Source organism: Cynocephalus volans, chromosome 15 (assembly GCF_027409185.1).
Source record: "Cynocephalus volans isolate mCynVol1 chromosome 15, mCynVol1.pri, whole genome shotgun sequence".
In the NCBI taxonomy this organism is placed as follows: domain Eukaryota; kingdom Metazoa; phylum Chordata; class Mammalia; order Dermoptera; family Cynocephalidae; genus Cynocephalus; species Cynocephalus volans.
In genome coordinates, this window is record NC_084474.1 from 71,103,625 (window position 1) to 71,125,281 (window position 21,657).

Below are 21,657 nucleotides of genomic sequence, written 5' to 3' on the forward strand. Positions count from 1 at the left end.
AGTTCAAGAAACAAGCAAAGCTTTTCTGACATGTATTAAAATAACTCATTTCTTTGGACATCTAACATGATATAGCAGTAAAATGTAGCACTTAAAAGTCTTTATAAAGTGAAAAAAGTTTTTAAGTCAACTGTCCTTTGGCTCTATCTTAGAGAACCTTGAGTGATGTGCCAAGTATCTCACAGATGCTTGAAATATCTTGTCTGTGTCTGGTTCATTAAGGCCCAGGGATAAGTGACATCTAATGCTACACAATATGACTCAACAAATTTAATGAGTGAACACATTAAATTTGCTTAACCAAATGTAGGAAGATGCAGACATACAAGAGTTCCATAAAATACCACCACAGTTCTGCTTTTCAGGATAACCATGGGAAAGTACTCTCCTGGATGCCTTCCAGGCTTACTCCTAGCCTAACAATTTATATATTTAATTAAAATATTTTAAAATAATGTAGTTCCAGAAAAAGTCTGTCAAAGATATGTTTTCCGGTTACAGCATGTTAACTTTTTTTTTTTGAGGGAACAATGCCAAACGTATTAGAGGAAGCAGTTTTCTCTAAGATTACACTGGCATACCTGAAGACCATGAAGCATCTGCTGAGTCCTCTTGTTCCATCTTCTTTCTTCTTGATCCTGATCACCCCCCGAAGCATCTTCATCCTGAATATAGAAGAAAAAGAAAAAAGCTGACAAAACTAAACTGCTCTGATGCAAAATTAAATATTTCTTTATCTCCTGAAAGCTCTAAATAAACTTAGATTGCATATTCTGATGAATAGAAAACTGTACCCGATTCTACTGAAAAATCACTTAGCATTTATAGTATAAACTTTGAAGTTTGTGTTTCTTAAATTGCAAAGGAAAGTCCTCTGTACCTGGCAAGCAAACATTTGGTTGAATGTATGATTCCATATTGCTCTATAAGGATGTAGTCTACACAGTGCAGTCCATGAAATGACGCAGGTCATCAAGCTTTTGGTACTGGCTCCTGTTAAGAAACTTACGCGAGGATACAAATCAACTATGCCACTAAGTATGCTGTTTATTTTCTAGATCTCATTGTGAACCAGTACCAAAAAGCCTGCAGACCAGCTAATAGTACTGGTCTACGTGGTACTTTAAAAGAAATTTGCTATAATCCTTAGTATATATTTTATTTGAGCAACCTAACTCCCAGCCATCTGCCACCTATAGATTTGCTGCCTAAATGACTTTTTTGAACTCTGAAATTGGTGCGGGACCGCAGTTGAGATGCTCCCAGGCAATGCTAGAACTATACACCATGTTCCGAAAAGCCAGGGGTCAGATCAGCAGCTTCACACAAAACAGAGAGTACAACAATTTTTAATACTGATTTAACACTAAGTCTGAGATAATGGCATACCCTATTACACAGGTTGCAGTAGCTCTGAAGATAAATTTTGGTTTTAAAATAATGTAGTGTTCTTATTAAAAATAAGCACTAAACGTTATGAAATCTATGGCTGGCATAATGATAAATTAGAAATATGAACAGATGCTAATGAAGATGTATCCAATCCACAACCTTTAGCCTTGGAAAAAACTTAAATGGATTCAGTGCTACCCAAAAGACACTTTATTTTAAAGGTTTAAATAAAAGATGTGACAGAGCATCAAATAAAAGAATACATTTTAATTTTTATACAATGACCTCAATGACCCAGAAATAAGGGAGAAAAAAGGAACTTGAACAGTTAAAACACTTAGGAAATCATTCCTAAAGCACCTCTACTTTTTAAACAGGAAAAGTTATTCAAGCCTTTACTCAGACTATTTTACCCACCTTGGTCTAATGAAAAGAAAAAGAAAAACAAAACCCAGACAAATGGAAAATGATTAGTTATCAGAGTTCCAAGGCAAAGACAGAGAATAGATTATTTCAGTGGCAGATGGCAATACAGTAAGAACTGACCATTGCCCACAAGATAATAAAAGCAGCTATAAGCAATTTAGAAGCCAAGCAAGAAATCAGTGTAAGACAGCCCAGGTTTTTCAAAAGCTCACAAGGGAGCCAATAAGTTATGGCACAGCATAAAATTTGATGTTCTTAATGATGATCTATACCACTAAGAATGTGGTTAAATCTTGCTTATATTTGAACATTTTTCATCACTCTGAGGGTCAACATCAATTAATTTAGCTCTGATATGGGAGGTAAAAGAGAGCTAGTTGAAGACTTTTACTAAATCTGAAGTGGGAATTTAATCAGATATTTCTTTTATGATTTCCTTACCTCCTCCTCTTCATCATCTTCTTTCTCCTTCTCTTTTTCCTTCTCTTTTTCTGGCAGAAGTTCTAACTCTGGTATTAGCTGACAGATATTTGGAGGTTCTTCTGGGGGAAGCTCTACAGGTGGTATTTCCATCTGCTCTACCTGCTGCGGCTTAAAGCAGTAAAAATAACACAATTTAAGATGAATGTTTTTAGTGTAGCTTCTTTTAAATTGTAAATACATAGCTGCTAAAGTTTTCTAGATGGAAAAAAAATCAAAATTGATCACAGTACGTATATTGTTCTTTTTCTTTTACTGTAAAGCTCCCAACATTAAAGTAGCTTACAAAAGAAGTTAACCATTATCTTATTATTTTAAAACATAAGTGTTTCATTTCGTACTTCATTTTTAGGAGTCAAATACTTAACAGTATTTGTCTATGTGAGAAATTTGCAAATAACAGGAAAAACTATAAGCAGTAAAACAAAAACAAAATCAAAAACTTTATCTAATACCACTTTAGAGAAAAAGACAAAAAAAAAAAAGCCATTGGCTCCATGGCAAAATAAAAACGTGAATTAGCCCAGTCAACTATTACTGCATAAAACTGCCTTAAGGTTAATACAATGTAACTTAAAATCATAAGCTTTGACTCTCAGTAAGAAGAGTTGTGGAGCTCTTTTGGCAGCAAATAGGGATGAGGAAACTATTTTTCCGAATCTCTTTCCTGTATTTCTTTCCTCTCAGGCTTAATATAAACAGTTCAGAATATTAAAAAACAGTCCTTAAGAAGCCAAAGAATTACCGGAAGAAGAATAGTATTAGTCACCTACACCTGGTTCCCATTCCCATTCCTGAGTTCATATAGAAGAATGCTCTTACTGACAACTCCTTACCACCAGAGGGCACAGAGAACTAGTTCTGAAAACTGGCAGAGTATTCTGTCAATACCTCTTGATGGCAGCTGCATCAGGAGCATAAGGTTACCAAAAAGCCTTCTTATGCTCAAATTTACTTATTGTATAGACCTGAGATTGGGAAGCCCTAAACCAGACCCAACTACATCCTCTATACTTAGTTTTCCTATCCTAGCTAAACTTAATTGTAGACAAAGTTTGAATGAAGAAGCCAGATAGTGCTTTACTTTTTTTCAGCTATTTGACAAGAATATTCTGATTACTTAATTAAGATAAACTTAAACTGCCTTGTATTGCAGATATGCAGGAATGTTTGCTAAAGAATAAACCAGAAAGTTCAGAGTCAAGGATTCCATATTAGCCAAGGATGCCTATTTTGGATGACTCTGAAGCAGGACTATTCAAACAAAGTTAGACCGACTCTGTGGACTCCCCGAACACTTTATCTTACTCAGAAGAGATTGTATTCCTATCCTCAGTTGCCATTCTTCCTCTGGACTCATTCTTTGCCATTTTCTGCTTAAACCAGGATACTTCAAAAGAGCTCCCTAAACGCCACTTGTTACTGTCTTTATGAATATCTTCAAATATCCTGATGGGTACACGTGTTTACTTACAGGCATTACAGGCTCTGGGTCAATTTGTCCAGCTTTTCGCTTAACTCCCTGAGGTGGTGGTGGGGGCATGGCTGACTCATCCAAGTTTGTCCTGCTGGTCTCCATCACTGACTCCTGGAGGCGGCTTGGCTCTTCCAAAATGGGTTCATCTGTAATTGGTCATATGAAGAGACTCAGGTCATGCAGTTTTAAACAATATTTTAGAACTGTTTACTTTTAAAACTAGTAAACTAAGACACAGGCACTTTCTCTAATGAGGAAGGCCAGATAAAATTTTATCTTCATAAAGATTACTCAATTTATAACAATATTTGTAAAAAGGGGGGGGGGGGGGGAGAAGGTCTGAAAAGGAAAAATTCCACACCCAGTCCAATGCAGGACAATTCTTTAGCAGACTGTCAATCCAGCCAGTCCTGAGCCTTAAACCTTTCAGAAGAAAGCTTCTTACCTAATAAGGTAATCAGATCCAATGCATTTTGCTATCTAAAAATTTGTTATATACCCTTTCATTCCTGATCTCTTTTACTTCGGCAATATAAAGGCAAATTTGAGGCCAAACACTCATTTAAACTTCATCAGGGACTATTCCAAAAAAACAGACCGATAACATCACGCTGCTGATTTTGCTGTTGCTGCTCCTCTCTAGGAACCTCTGGATTTTCAAATTCTTTGAGAAACTCATCCAAATTATCTGCCTCTCCTCCTTTCCTCCTTTTTCTAAGGTCTTCCGGGACAAGCGGTGTAAGACAGCGTGTAAAGAGCTAAGAAAAAAAATTTTTAATTTCAATTATCAAATAAATCACATTAACCGAAAACCTACCATTGACATTTCTATTTTCCCTAAATATGTTCCAATAAATAAACTTGCAATCAAAGTATATATAATGTAGCATGACTTTTATCATATTCACTTTATTCCATCTTAAAATGACTTTAAACATGGGATTTCAAATTATAACTGTAAAAATATTAGATTAAAGTAAAGAAATAAAATTTTTATCCATTGTCTCACAATTCTAAGGTTTTTAATTTGTCGGCAGTTTATTTCCAAGTTCATAATTGTAAAACTCAACCTGATATTGTATCATATAAACTAGCTTTACATTTCTCAATTAATATTACATGGTAATTTTATTAACTATCATTTAAAAAAAATTTTTTTTTTTGTCTTTTTGTGACAGGTAAGGGGATCGCAACCCTTGGCGTGGTTTCGCCCGCACCGCGCTCAGCCAGTGAGCGCACTGGCCATTCCCATATAGGATCCGAACCCGCAGCGGCAGCGCCGCTGTGCTCCCAAGTGCTGCACTCTCCCGAGTGCGCCACGGGGCCGGCCCTTAAAATATTTTTAATGGCAACATAACATTCCACTGAAAGAGTACATACATATGTGTGTGCCCGTATCTCTCTCTCATACTTGAACCATTCCTCTACTTTTTAGTATTTTAGATATTTCTTTTTCTAAACTGTAGACAACAACGTAATCAATATCTTCACAGAAGTGGCTTTTTCCATATTTTGAATTACTTCCTTAGGAAAAATTTCTAATGAGACTACTACTGAGACAAATATTTTAAGGACCTCCTTCAAAATGATTATATGCTGACACGAATATTCATAACCAATAAAAATAAATATGTAAATAAAAAGATTATATGACAGTGCTTCCAATAAAGAGCATTTTCACCAGAGCCTTGCTGCTTCGGAACAATTTAAATTGAGAATATAGCAAAATATATAGTAAAATTAATTGGTTCTATGCATATTTCAACTTTAGACAGCATAGCCTAACAGCACTGCCTCACTCTTCAAATGCCTCTGAACTTTATTTTGGAACAGTTTGGAATCAATGTGAACAGAAAAGAGCCTATCAGTGAAAATAAATTCTCACAAAGCCAGAATTCTTTATTATGAGAAAAGTAAGACTACCCCAGGTTTTACTCAAAACATCTAAAGAATGAAGATTTGAAGCACAGTACACACTAAGGTAAAATACTAATAGTTTATATTACAGGAAGGTGATGAGAAAGAACTACTAATAAAAATGTCAGTGGTTTTTTAATATAGGAAAAATTCATTCTACATCTTTGAAAAAATGTAGAGGTTACTTATTACTGCATTTCAGATGAGAATACCATGATTAAAGAGAGAAAAAAGAGAAGGTGACATGTAATTGAAAAATACTTGATCAAAGATGATTCAAACGAAGTTTTGATAAGTTTATTTTTTTTTAATGGTCAAAATGTATATAAAATTTTAAAAAATTCTGCAAACTACTATTACCTTCAGTAGTCTATTGTTCCACAAAGGCTGAGCAGGTAAAGAAAAGAGTTTTTCCACTCCTCCTGTCTCTTTCCACATCATCAATTTCTTGGTGGGTGGTGCCAGATCCAAAGTAGTAACAATATCAGAATAATCACTAAGTTGGGCTCTAATAGTCTTGCTATCCAACTCTTTGACACTGTCGACAATTAGCTTCCTCTTTCTCTTGGCTTTTGTTTCTTTGACTGGAATAATAAGAGAAAATATGGTCATTTTCCTGAGAGGCCAACATGAAATATACAGCTAATAGACCTGGCCTGACTGTATCCCCCTGCTTTCTACACATAGACCCTCGTAGAAAAGTTAAACATAGGGAGGGCAGAATGTCTTAACTGATGTTTTCCAAGCTGCATTTAGAATAGAGGCTGGCCCACAATAGGTGTTCAATAAAAATGTTCTGAATAAATGAGTAAGTACAGATTTTTAGCACAAAATGAGTAAAATAATACATTTTAGCCCATGTAGCTTTATACTGTTAACAGTGAACATATCACAACATTCAGAGTTGAGCTAAGTCCTGGGTTCCGACATCTTGCAGACATGTGACCATGAAGAAAAGTTAAGATTACCTTGCTTAAATCTTCATTTTCTCATTTGAAATAGGGCCAGCCACTTACAGGGGTTTGTAAAATACTCAGTAATACTCAACATCTGGCACAGATCGAGTCTTCCATAAATGACTGCAAATACTGTTATTTTTATTGGAAAAGTTACAATTCATATATTGCAGTTGTATAGCTTCTTGATAAAGTGAAACAGCCCAAGCCCAATCGGATGAGCCTGGAACTCCACCCTGCACACTTTTTCTACACTCATTTCTCATCCTTACAACCTTGTAAAGTAGATAACATTATATGCGAATAAATAAATTCCTCAAGATTTCACCGTTAGATGTTAGATCCCATAGGTTTTTAGAGATAAAACATTTATGAGGTTCAAATTTAAAAAAATACAAAAAGATGTTATATAGCGATAGTCTCACCAAACCCTGTCCTCCAGTAACTGATATTGAGTTCCCGTTATTACAGTGGCCTATAAAGCCTGACTATCTCATTTTATACAATGGAGTATACCTTATCCCTTCCATTTCTTTTATATTTCTCTGTAATATTTATCACTTTCTAATACAGTACATATTTTAGTTAATTAATCACGTTTCCCTACTTAGTATTTAGAGTTGAGAACTCTAATTAGTATTAGAGTTCCATAAGAATAAAGACTTGCTCAGTGTTATATCTTTAGTTCCTCAACAGAACCAGGTTCACAGTAAGCACTCTTTAGAGACCAGAAACCCAAGTTACAATTTTTGGTGATCAGATTATTCTCAGTAGGAAACCTAGAGTTACTTTATTCTATTTAAAAGTAAAAACTATGTCTTGAATTACGTTGCAATTGATTGCAAGTATTCTACCCCATAAACTGTCTAGAAATTTTATAGTTTCACAAACCAATTACACACCCCAAATTGCCTCTTTTACTCAAAAGCAGTCCCCCAATTAATGTTTTGCGATGTTTCTTAATAAGCACTAAAACATTACTGATTTTAAAATCTTTGATATTTCTAGTTTAAACTAGAAATAAAGTTAAAAAAATGTATTTTCAAGTTTTTCCAGACTGCAACCCAACTGTACAGAATCTGGCACTTTGAAAGATAACTCATTAGTCAATCTTGTACTTTACTATAAAATGCTCTGCAATGTTTTTTAATTGTTACATTTGTAAGCTGCTAACATTTTGGGAACCACAAAAGCCTAAGACACACATCAGCAGAAAATTTGTTCTATACTTTTATATTGCACAGCAACTTGTACAGCTATTCTACAAAATACTCAAAATTATAACTGAACAGAATAAAGACTCTATGACAGATGACTATGGCAATGGAGAAAGCAGCTTAGTTATCTAAAACAGCAACAGACCAGTGGATAAGCAAGAGCCAGAAGTAAAACCTCACGTACTATGTTGTATAAATCTAAAGGTTTATGTGCTCACCAGTTATATCAATAGGTTCCAAAGCAAATGCTTCTTCCTCATTAGGAACAAGTGTTGTTTGATCAGTCATAGTTGGCATTGGTTCAACAGGATCCACTGAATCAGGACTATCAGGCCCACCCACTATAAAAACAAATATGATCACATAAGGCTTGGGTATATCATATATAGCCTACCAAAAAAAAAAAAAAAAAAAAAAAAAGAACCTGAAAGAAATCACACTGGTACTAAGAAAAAACACTTTTCTAGGTATGAGAAGCCCCTCTAGAGTTGAACCTAATTGGCCAAAAAAGAGGTTAAATACATAAGAAAATCAAAACTAAAAATCAATCACAAGCAGTGAATTTAAGGATACTTCATTAAAAGCCAGCACTTTAGAGTGTAGTTTTATGTGAAGTATTTGGACAGCACACAGCCGTCCCCGGGATCACTGAGCATGAAGTGCTTACTTGACACGTTGTCCTCCTCATCCATATCGTCATGTGCAGGCTGCTCTGGCAGCATCACCCCTGTCTCAGATAGTGCAGGGGGATCATCAAAGATACCGCCATCATTATTACTAATAAGTTTGTCATCTGAAATAGGGAATGTAATTTAGTTATAATTTGACAAAGAAATGCTAAAAGAACAAAGCCAATCTCTAAAATTATGTTAAAATGAACTAAATTTAAATTCTGTATTCAATGTGCATCTGTTTCTCTTTAGGGTAGTTGATAAAAGTATAAAATAGCATATGAAAAAATTTCTAATTAATCATTTTATAGTTTATATATCTATTTTAAAAATACATTTACTTAACATAAATATCAAATACAAATATAGCAGTTTTAAGAACAAAACCTAGAATTCTGAGACAAGCATCTTTTTAAAAAATAGGCTTTGTTATAACTTTTAGGCTCAATTTACAGAGAAATTTCATTGAACCAACTGATCACAGTTCACACATGACATATCTAGATAGCTGCTCAAGCAGCTGTTCCAAAACCTCACAAGTGAGTAAAGAAATTACGTTAGAATACCACCCTGTTGTGACCTACCTAGTATTCCACCATCATTTCCTTCTCCAAAATTATCATCTTTATATTGGTCTTCATATTCTAAATGATTAATTTTCTCATTCAGATTGCTGGTGCTCTGTTCAGGCTCTAATAGGAGGTTAGAAGCACTAGTGCTCACTAACATGTCGTCATCCTCAAAAGCACTGCCTTCTCTCATTATCTCACGATCATCCATTCCAAAGTCACCTAAACAAATTTTAGTAAGTCATTAGTGGAAAAAGGTTAGAAATACCAGTGTAACAAAAGACAACAGCTAACCATTTATTACAATTATGTCACATTTGCTTACTAAAGTCTTATCTATCTTCGACTATTAAAACATCTAGCTTGAACTTTAAATCTTTAGCATCTACATTTTATAAACTAATTATTAATTATACACAGTTATAATCCTGGTTTGCAACTAGGACATTCATACTTAGATCCAATTTTAGGTTATCTTAAATATGTTAGGTAAACCTAAACATCTATACAATGGTAATTCAAAAAGTTCATGGAAAAATTCATATTATCTTTTAATTATATTTTTCCATGAACTTTCTGAAGTACCCACATATACTGAGATTAAATTAATATTCACAGACTTAAACTTTCCTGTTATAATGCATTTTCATCAAGAAAAGAATTTGGCTCTCTACTAGTTTTGGATAGTAGGTATAATAATGCAACCAACTGTTCCAAAATGATTAGTTTAAAAGTATGCATTACTTCAATGCTGGGAATTCTCACACAAATCAATATGTAAGTGCTATCACTGCATACAGAGAACAGAACAGGCAGAGAATGAACTCCTAAGTTTGGTGCATAAATGCAAGGCTAAATCTTTTCTTGATGAAAATGAACTGAATGAAATTTTGTCTTTCTGTCAACATGAATGTAACATAAGTCTAGTTTTCTTTTTGAAATTGCTAGGAGTGCCACAACATAATTATAACTTTATAGATATATTGGCTAGCAATTTGCTTCTCTTTTACCAAAATCATTTTCTTGTAGGATACTGATGTTCCCAACTTCTTCTCTCATGGTTATCTCTTCCACTCTACTCTGGTTCAGGCTGAACTGCTGGGCCACATCAATGTCACTTTAAAAGAAATTCAAATACATTTTAGTCTTAAGTTTCACTGTAACGTATTTATAAAAGGAAAAAAAAAAATCCCCTTGTCTCTATAAAAAAAATCCCATACATACAACCTAACAAGTTTTAGAAGCCTTAATACTAAATAAATTCTAATACAATCCAAGAATGTGAATGATTTGGAATTTAATTTGTATTTAAATTTTAGAACTGTCAATGACAGCAAGTAAAATATAATGCTGAAATCACTAACCTAAGGCGATATGATATGGGGGGGGGGGAAACAAAACGATGAGTTAGATAGGCATGCAACAGGCTGTGTAAACTCTGAAGTTACCTGGCTTTTCTGAGACTCAGTTAATTTAACAAAGAAGAATTAACCTCTCATACAGTTTTAAAATATTAAATAAAAAATAAAAAACATGTCACATTAAACACCAATATGGCCAAATCAAGAAAGCAAATACTTCAAAACAAATGACCAAGTTTGTTCAGCAAATAAATAACACGGAAAAAAAAAATATGAGAGATGTTTTAGATTCTTAAGAGACTTATGGGACATATCAACCAGATGCAGTCTGTAGACACTGTGCAGCCCCAACTCAAACTAACTTTAGGGGGCAGAGGGAGAGGGGCCTATGTGTCAACTGGGGACATTTAAATACTGATATTGTAGTAAGATATACTAGACAGTATATTAAGAAATTACTGGTAATCTTTTTAAAGGTGTGATGTCATAGATAAATGTTTTTAAAATGCCTTACCTCTAGACACAAACACTGAAGTATTTACAGATAAAATAAAATTATCTGTTATTTAATTTAAAATAATCCAGTGGGGGTTGGGAGGTGAGCTGGGGAAATACAGATGAAATAAAACTGGCTATATTGATAATTAAAGAAGCTGAATAACTTATACATGGGGTTCATAACACTGATCTCTCTACTTTTTAGCTATGTTTAAAAATTTCCATAATAAAAATTTTTTAAAATAAAATGATACATATAAGGAGAGAAAAAAAGTAAAACAGCTAGATAGTGCCTACCACTACTTAACACAACCCAAAATAGGTCATAAATTTACTCTCATTAGGAGTCATAGATCATTTCAAAAAGCAGAGAAATCTGCCGTAAAATAGAAGGTTTCCATAGAAGGTTCAAGCAGACAACTAAGGACTGCTTCACTCAGATACACTGTGATGAATACAGAATGTAAAAAATCATACCTCAAGAAACTTGGAAACTTGGTGCCTTAAGGAACTGTTAAAGAAAATTCAGAACATAGTGGGACAGTATAAGGGGGACAGTGAGGGAAAGGTAAAAAGGAGGTGTGATCAGGGAGTGAAGAAGGAAACTGCCAGTTCCCATATGGTAATGTGCCATGCTAATTCTTTGCTGCTATTCCCTAGGGGTCTGGTGACCCTTAATACCACCCACTCCTGAGCCTCTAGATGGTTATCTTAGAGGCAATTAAACCAGGGGCAAATGTGTGTGTTTTAATAAAGTAAGCTTATGTGAAATTGTTGGGGGGGGGGGGGGGGAACTACCCCTGGAGCAAGGTGAATTTCATCCCTAGGCCCTTCTTTTCTCCCCCTAAAAAAATAAAATAAAATAAAACAACATAAAAGGACCTAACTCAAAAAAAAAAAAAAAAAAAAAAAAGGATTTCTTGGTTGTCAATTGTGCTACTCAATTACTTAAAAAGCTACAATCACATTCCCCGTCATGGTACAATAGTTGGATTTTACGGACTTAAGAAGAAGGAAACAACATACTACAGTACTCCGCTATAATAGCTATTTATAACTTTCTCCTGCTAAAGATGTATAACAATGACCCTTTCTTGCTCTTCATAGAAAATTATCTTTAATATCTCCCTCTGAAAAAATATCATGATGCAATAGTTCAAGTTTACTGGTATCATTATGTAAAATACACACCTAGATAACTGTTCAGTTTACACAAACTTTGGCCTAAGTACATGAGAATTCTCATATCTTAGCTGTGTTAAAGCTGACATCAACACAATTTTCTTTCAGATAAACCATTTTCCAGGTTATATGTTTCATATTTATATACTATCCTAAATGAAAGCATATGCATTTTTAGCTAAATGTTAACACAATGTCAAAGCATTCCAAGAAAACTATACATTTGGAAGCCAATAATATGCTTTTTGTAGACAAAGCCAATTAAAAAAAAAAAAAAGCGAGAGAGAAAGAGAGAACACATACTCTAAGTCAGGCAGTGGCTGATCAAAGTCATGAAATTCTTCAGGTAAAGTAATGGCATTATAGGCTGCTTCCCGATTTTCCTCAGGCAGGTCAACAACACCTAGAAAAGAAATGCTAAGCTTGAAGACCTAACTATATCACAGATTATCTGGGGGACCAAAGGGAAGTAAAATAGGTATAGTTTCCTAAGGTTATATTCTAGAAAGGTTGATATAACATATGCAAAGTACTGTGAAGCACAAGCACTTCTGTATTTCTATGATCATAAGCAGTACTACTTGCTTTACAAAAAAAAGTCAAAGCACTATGCATTAAGCCAACAAATCTTTAAAAGAACATATCAACAAATAAATATTAATAATATCAGCAAATAAATATTGATAACAGTTTTCTAATTAAGCATGAAATTAATTAGGGGTAAAAAGAATGACTGTAAAGACATACCCTAAATGTTAAAAGGAGTTGATTATTTTAGGGAGAATGGGATTACACAATTTTAATTTTCTTTGTATTTTATCCTATATTTTTTGAAGTTGTCTATAATAAATATACATTACTTAAAAAGAAAGACACAAACAAAAAACATGTTATTTAAACAAAATGCACTTGGTAGCCACATTAGAAATCATTCAAGTGTCACAGCTTTTGCCCAAATACTCTATTCTTAAATAAAAATCTTAGATCTCAAACATTTTACTGTTTATATATTAAAATACACTGAAGTACTGAAATATAACTTCAGTAGAAACTATATCATATAAAGTATCTCTCCTATATGTTCCGATTATTTTAATTAGAATAAAATTTCATCAGTGCTTTAAAAAATTACAGAAGTATATGAGTTCAAATACCCTAGTAGTTGTCTAGTCAGATGAAAGCTGGTTGGTAGTGTACAGTTTCAGAACCAATCATTATCTAAAACAAAACAACAATAACAAAAACCTACAAAAAACATTCAATGAAGCCTTAACAATGATAAGTAAATTTAAGAGTACACTACGATTATTCAGGAGAAAAAAATATATATAATTCTGAGATTGCCTTTTCTAAGCTATATTTAAAAAAAAACATCATATAACAGTTTTCAACATTTCAACCTCTGATGACTCAGTTCTAAGTAAGCTGCTAAAAAAGGGTTAGAAGAAAAAGGCAGCTCCAAAGGGAGAATAAGGGGATAATTTCCATTACTTCATAGGTGGAACAGAGGCAAGAAAAGTGGATTTCTTCCCTTGAACCTCTGCCTCCCCAAGCCTTGCCCTATCTTTGAAGGGTTTCTTGCATTGCAATTAAAATAAGACAAAACAAGCTGATCTAGACTATGTGCTTTAGCAGCTCTCCACACAAAACACGGGAAACTCCAAAGTGGAGGGGGTGAGGAGGAGTTCAACAATACCTGGCCGAAAAGCCATCTTTATCTTAATGAATGCTTCATTACAGTCTGCAAGTAGATATTTGGCTTTCCTGTGATAGATTCGAACTACTCCCAATAAGAGATGCCCTGACGTTCGCAATGCCATCTTCACCTACAAATAAAACATTAATATTAATCTTATTTGTAAAGTTATTTTCAGTTTTAGAGATACTTCAAAGTTTGCATTTGAGCCACTTATAGGAAGTTTTACCTGACCTCTTTATACCTTTTATCGTCTACTTTAAAGTTAGCTCATTATCACCTACATTTTATTTCTTAATGTTTTTAACTGTAAGTTTCCTGAGTACCCCTAAAAGATAGACTTGGCAGTAATTCATGAATTAACATAGATGTGAAGGTAGCTATGAAGCAGGAACCAAACCATTCCATGGATTACATCATAAGCACACAAAGGAGCACGTGACACTTTTGGTTGCTGATCCAGAGCTACTACTCTTTGTTGGCTAACTGAATTCTGATTTTGTTTCAGAAGCAAATGTCCCCAGCTTTGAATAAGTATTTCATTCCTCTCTGCTAATGCTTGTTCTTCAGTGGGTATGTAATAGTTCAGCCAATTAAGAAATAAGTGTAAAGTATGCCAGAGAGTTCCTGAGAATGAATTTCCCAATAAAAGAAGAATGCCTCTCTCTTCCTTCCCTCTCTCCTGCTTTGTTGAATAGGCAGGGCCTAGAGCTGCTCACAGTCACCCTTTAACCAAGATGCTGTAAGTATGAGGACAAGAAGCCTGCACCTCTCGCCATATACCAAAATCAACTCAAAATGGATTAAAGACTTAAGTATAAGACCTGAAACTGTAAAACTGTGAAACTACTAAGGGAAAATGTAGGGGAAACACTTCAGGAACTCGGACTGGGCACAGACTTTACGAATAAGAGCCCCAAAACACAAGAATCAAAAGAAAAAATAAACAAATGGGACTATATCAAACTAAAAAGTTTCTGCACAACAAAGGAAACAATCAACAGGATGAAATGACAACCTATGGAGTGGGAGAAAATATCTGCAAACTATACATCCGACAAGGGATTAATATGCAGAATTTACAAGAACTCAAGTAATTACAAAGTAAAAAAACACATAACCCAATTTAGAAAATGGGCAAAGGGGCCAAATAGACATTTCTCAAAGGAAGACATACCAATGGCCAACAGGTACATGAAAAAATGCTCCACATCACTAGTCATCAGGGAATGCAAATTAAAACTACATTGAGATATTACCTCACCCCAGTTAGACTGGCTATAATCAAAAAGATGGAGAATAACACATGCTGGTGAGGAGAGAAGGGAACACTCCTACACTGTTGGTGGGACTGCAAATTAGTACAGCCACTATGGCAATAGTACGGAGGTTTCTCAAACAATAACGGAGAGATCTACCATACAATCCAGCAATCCCACTTCTAGGTATATACTCAAAGGAATGGAAATCATCATGTCGAAGGGATACCTGCATTCCCATGTTCACTGCAGCACTATTTACAACAGCCAAGATATGGAACCAACTTAAATGTCCATCAACAGATGACTAGATAAGGAAACTGTGGTGTATATATACCATGGAATACTCTGCCATAAGAAAGAATGAAATTCTGCCATTTGCAGAAACATGGGTGAGCTTGGAGAAAATTATGTTGAGTGAAATAAGCCAGGCATAGAGGGAAAAATAACACACGTGCTCACTCATAAGAGGGAACTAAGAGAGAAAGAAAGACAGACAGACCACACAGTAGTGTGTTGGACTTGCAGAGGGAGAGAGCATACCTAGGGCTGCAGAGTGGGGTGGGGGAGGGGAGAGGGGGAGGGGTAGGGAAGTTAGGGATTGAGTGAGTGGGGGACACAGGGAATAATTGCAATTCATGGTAATGGGAATGCTGATAGTATTGATCTGGCCATCACATCTTGGGCACAAGTGGTGATGGTCAGCTTTGTATGCCATGAATATACATAACCCCTCCCCCCCCCAAAAAGCCAACAAACTGAGAGTAGAGAGTCCCTGGATGATATCGTCAAGCTCCTGAACCAATCCTAACTCTTCCAGTTAAGTAAGACTGTTATTTTCCATACTGTTTAAGCCACTTTTCACTAAGTTTCTATTACTTGATTGGAAAGCATACTAACTGATAAAGGGTAACAGTACCCTTCCCCCCCGCCCCCCAAGAGAACATATACTCTTCAGCGTTTTTTCCCCAAGGTAGACCTGGATCAATGCTAATGTGGATCCAGTGTAAGGGGTGAGAAGCAGTATATAGGAAAAGAATGAGACAAGTAAACACCCAATCTAAACAGAAGTATTCAAAATTCCTCCAGCCATAAGGAGAACTTACTGAGAGAAGATGGTAACATGAATTCAAACTTCCAGTTTCCCAAATCACACCATAAAACTTATTTAAATCTAAAGTGACAAAGTTGTTAAACATTTGAATTTTAAACTACGATTCATACATTGTTACTTATGAAATAAAATGTTGTACGAGGGTACTTCAAAAAGCTGACGGATTCGTATTATCTTTTAATTCCCACTTTCCCACGAACTTTCTGAAGTACCCACATATTTTTAAGTTTTATGTATTTTTTTATAGCATTCTAAGATGCTACCCGTGACTCGAAGACTGTTTTTACAGCCATTTTATGTGACTGGCAGCATAAATTATAATGTTTATTGCTATACATTTTTAGATATCCAAAATTACAAAACCTTGTGATCAAATCTAGGACTTATGAGATGATCAATCCCCGATACAAAAAAAATTTACAATTAAAACACTGCTCCTAATTAAAAGCAGAATCTTTTACATGGTCTTATGAAATTTAAAATTAGTATTGACTGCACCTTCATCTAAGAAATGAGAAAAAATATCTGCTTGCCATTACCTTGTCTAGAATTAGCAACTTTCAGAAAGTGGTGTTTGGGCACAGGCTTTCTGGATTAGTCTGGTTCACAGTTTAACCTGAGAGTAGGTAAAATGAGGGATGACATTTTTGCTTTTGAGAAAAGAGTGTGAGTGCAATAAGAAATGTAAGCATAATAAAGACCACAGACTACATATTCAGGGAAAGCTCTGCAAAGGGTGCCAGTGGTTCTTCCAATTTGGGGGTGGTAAAGGTGGGGAGAAAGAGAAAAAGCATGCAAGCTTGCAGTTGTAACTAAGCCACATGTCTGATACCTGTTCTAAACAACTAAATCAACATTCCCCACAATGAGAACTGTGTTCTCAATAAAATGCAAACAAATTTTCAGGTCATTTTACCTTGTGGAAATATCTTTACATCCTATTATAATAAAAAATTAATCAAATAAAAACCCATTTAGAAATGGTTTAAAAAATCTGAAGTTATTCACACTCTCTCTCACACACTGCAATCTTTTACATTATTGCTGAACTTTATGCTTTGCTTTGTGGCTGTTAGTACATACCTTCATGCTTCAGATTGTCTTATACTCTTTTGTAGTGTCCCTAATGGGGTACAAGGTACTTTGTAAAGCTACAAAAAAAATGTTGTCCTTTTAAGCCAAAGCACTCCCAATATTTGTTTAGGGATGTTAAAAATTAGCCATGCAGGGGGCTGGCTCACTCAGTAGAGTGTGGTGCTGATGACACCAAGTTCAAGGGTTTGGATCCTCATACCAGCCAGCCACCAAAAAAAAAAAAAAAAAAAGATTAGCCACACATATCAATTTCAAGAAAAAAGGGCAATTTCACTCTTTTCTATTTACTTATCCCACTAAGCACACCTATTTAAAAGAAAAAGAAAATACCATGTTCTCCTACAGTTTGGCCAGCAGTGCAATATGGTACAATCTCACCAGAGAGCAAAACGTTAACGTGTATCAATTATATTCCCAAACATCAATCTTAAGGAAATACAAGGATGTGAACAAAAATTTAACAAAGATGTTTACTAAATGTTTATTTAAAAAATAAAAATAAAAACAACCTGTAATCCTACCACCTACAGAAATCTTTGATACTATTTTGGTATGTCTTCCAGGCTTTTCAGTGTGTACATACACATAATTTTCGTGTGTGTATATACATAAAAAATGCATTATACTGATTTGTTATAAGACTGCATTCAGGAAGAGCTCTGACAAAAGCTCTACCATCAGATTTTTTAAAAACAGACTTTATTTTTTAGAGCAGTTTTAGGCTCACAGCAAAACTGAGCAGTAGATAGAGATTTCCCACATACCAACCCCCCCCACCTCCACACAGGCACACATGTATAGCCTCCCTCACTATCAACATCTCCCATCAGAATGATACATTTATTCTAGTGATGAACATACATCAACACACCATTATTACCCAAAGTCCACAGTTTACATTAGGGCTCATTCCTGGTGCTGTACATTCTATGAGTTTGGACAAATGTATAATGACATGTATCTACCATTACAGTATCATGCAGAATAGTTCTACTGCCCTAAAAAACCTCTGCGTTCTACCTATTCATCCTTCCTACCTTCCCCAAACCCTCTCTTTTTACTGTCTCCATGGTTTTGCTTTTCCTGGGTCTTATAGTTGAAATCATATAGTATGTAGTTTATTCTACTTAGTAATATGCATTTAAGATTCCCCCAAGTCTTTTCATGGCTTGACAGCTCATATCTTTTCAGCACTGAATAATATTTCAGTATCTGGACGTATCAGTTCATTTACCCAGGCTACTAAAGGACATCTTAGCTGCTTCTGAGTTTTGGCAATTATGAATACAGCTGTTATATACATGTGTGCAGGGTTTTGTATAGACTAAGTTTTTTTCAACTACTCTGAGTAAATACCAAGGGGTGAGATTGATGGACTATATGGTAAGTGTATGTTTAGTTTTATAAGAAACCAACAAACTGTCCTCCAAAGTGGCTATAACATTTTGCACAGCCACCAGCAATAAATCAGAGTTCCTGTTGCTCTACATTATCACCAGAACCTTGTTGTCAGTGTTTTGGATTTTGGCCATTCTAATAGGCATATGGTAGTATCTCATTGTTTTAATTTGCATTTCCCTGAGGACATGATGTGAAACATGTTTTCATATGCTTATTTGCTTTATGTGTCTTCTTTAGTGACGTGTTTGTTAAAATCCTTAGCTCTTCTTTTTTATTATTGGATTGTTTGTTTTCTTATTGTTGAGTTTTAGGAGTTCTTTGTATCTTTTGTATAATAGCCTTTTATGAGATATGTTTTTGAAAAGATTTTCTCCCCCGTCTATGGCTTGTCTTTTCATTCTCTTGACAGTTTCTTTTGCCAAGAAAAATTTTAATTTTAATGAAGTCCAGCTTATAAATACCTTCTTTCATTGATTGTGCCTTTGGTGTCGTATCTAAGTCATTGTCTAATTCAAGGTCATCTAGGTTTTCTATTATCCTCTATAAGTTTTACAGTTTTGTGTTCTGCATTTAGGTCTACAACCTTTTTGAGCTAAATTTTTTAAAGGGTGTAGGTGTAAGGTCTGAGTCTAGATTCGTTTTCTTGCATGTTGATGTCCAGTTGTTATAGTACTATTTTTTCAAATGACTACCTTTTCTCTATTGTTCTATATTCATTTTTAATGGTTGTATTGTACAGGACCAGAAGAATTAAAACTCAAAAACTAGAAATAATGTGAAGTATTCCAAAAACAAGAGAGAAAGGTACACAAAAGTCTAGTAAGCATACCAAAATATTATCAGAGGTTTCTTTAGATGACAGAAACCTGTAGTCAGGTCATTTATTTCCCTCTTTTTGGTCTGTTTGTAAAGTTTTCATTTTATTTAAATTTTCAAACTAGAACTGTCTCAAAATGAACATGATAAAAATGTATTTAATATTGACAAGTTCCATCAGCTATAACTGTAAAACCAGCCAAAATTCTACATACAAATGGAAACTTTATAATTTACTCTAATTCCAAGCACAAACTTTCACTTCTCCCATCTAAAAAATACACTTTTCCATGTAACTTTTCTGAACAAGTCTCTTCTATATCCCCAAATCTGTTCCTCTGAGATTCCTTCATTATTCCAGCAATAAAGAACTACTCTTGTTTATTTAATACATTATACCAGTACTGTCCAAACTGGCAATTCTAAGAACAGTAGTCCCCAGTGCTGGTCTGGAACATTTTCACAATAGGACAGTTGGTACATGCATGTGGTGTGTATGTGTGTAGAGAGTATACATATATGTATATGTATAAATACAAGGTGCAGGAAAGGACCTTTAAAACACAGATGTAAACACATACACACAAAGGGTCTTCAAAAAGTTCAAGGAAGGATCCGCATTATCTTTTAATTCCATTTTTTCCACGAACTTTATGAGGTACCTTTGTGTGAATAAATATATTTACTTTTAAATTTATTTAAATTTATTTATAGTTAAGAACTTTTCCTTTATTTTTTAAAGACTTTTCTTTTAATTTGAGATTTGTTTTTTATACACTTTTAAAGTCAGCATGTCTGTTCTTCAATGAAATAAATGCTAATGATGACAGTACAGCAATTGCATTTGTGTTTTAAATTTTACAGGTACTTTCTTGGCAAAGCAAACACCATATTACTCTGAGTTACACTATGTGTGACATCCAACTGTTGAAACTACTGCTTCAGAATACTTTTGGAGGATGTCAATAAATGCTCCTTTACGAACAGATCAGTAAATAAGGCAGATATGGTAAGGACATTCATGATGCTTCCACCCTAGTGGGAGACAGAAAATAACTAAATAAGGGAGCAAATATTTAGCGGAAGAGTATTCTTTGGAAATGGCGCGACAAATGCAAAAGTTCTGAAGTAGGGAAAAAACTTAACAGCCCAAGTGGCCTGCAAGGCTGAGGTAAAACAAATGGTGTGCGTAGTTTTGCTAGGTGGACAGAACTGATGTGACCCTGAAACCTTTTTTAATTAATGGGTCTCTTATTGTGACTATTTTGTAAACTCCTAAATTAGGAACACCTATACAAATATTTAAGTATAAAAACATCTAGAAAGCTACCTATAAAATATTTGGGTATTGCCCCACCTCATGTTTATTTGCCATTAAAACAGGCAAATAAAATACCCATGCACTTACACATCAATAAACCATCAACAAAGTGAATAAAAATATTAACATCAAACATACCTTTGGTGAGATGATACTCTCCACACTGCTCTCTAAGTTACACTCAAACACATGGGCTTTGGTTAGCTTCTTATCCCAATGGGCCGCTAGCCAAATTTTGGCCAGAGGCCCTCTTTTACTGAGAACAAAATGTGCGTAGAACATTGTTCTGGTTGACTATGAAAATAGGATGACACCTGAGGGGAGAAAAAAGTTAATGTAAGTACCATACGACAATTGGAATATTTTTTGACACACATAAAAAATCTTATATTAAGTTTCCTACTCTTTTTACTGTAAGAATTATAAAAGGCTGGAGTGAAAGTATAAAATGCATTTTACCAAACAATCTATTGTTTTAATTTTGAGAGGGCAATAAAAAGACCCCAAAATACTAAGAGCTGAAGGGAAAGGGACAAAAGAGTTAAATCTCTTTCATGTTTTACTGTCATCTTAAAGTGCAAGATTTTTTTTAAAGTAAAAATTGTTATCAGAAAACTGTTACTCTTCTTGTAGTCCATCAAGTATTAATTCCATTCCTATCGTGATTAGTGAAAATGGAAATCGTCTGCTTACTGGCCAAAAGCTAGAGACTGTATCTTTAGTGGCAAGAAAAGAATGAATTAAAAGAAAGATACTCAAGAGCAGATATTAATCAGTGTGGAAATATCCACTTATAGAATCCGATTAAA

The 21,657-nt window shown here is 34.6% G+C and overlaps 1 protein-coding gene across 1 annotated transcript in view; it reads right to left on the minus strand.

The window, feature by feature from the left end:
• RAD21 (RAD21 cohesin complex component) overlaps positions 1-21,657 on the minus strand; it is a 30,517-nt gene that overhangs the window by 1,882 nt on the left and 6,978 nt on the right. The window contains exons 2-13 of the mRNA XM_063079502.1: positions 20,987-21,162; positions 13,843-13,972; positions 12,450-12,549; positions 10,116-10,222; positions 9,121-9,327; positions 8,533-8,658; positions 8,084-8,206; positions 6,053-6,276; positions 4,374-4,533; positions 3,773-3,921; positions 2,260-2,409; positions 582-665 (exon numbers count right to left, since the gene is read on the minus strand). Coding sequence (XP_062935572.1) covers positions 582-665; positions 2,260-2,409; positions 3,773-3,921; positions 4,374-4,533; positions 6,053-6,276; positions 8,084-8,206; positions 8,533-8,658; positions 9,121-9,327; positions 10,116-10,222; positions 12,450-12,549; positions 13,843-13,972; positions 20,987-21,130 — 1,704 coding nt within the window. The 5' untranslated portion in view covers positions 21,131-21,162. The remainder of the gene's footprint in view (positions 1-581; positions 666-2,259; positions 2,410-3,772; positions 3,922-4,373; positions 4,534-6,052; positions 6,277-8,083; positions 8,207-8,532; positions 8,659-9,120; positions 9,328-10,115; positions 10,223-12,449; positions 12,550-13,842; positions 13,973-20,986; positions 21,163-21,657) is intronic.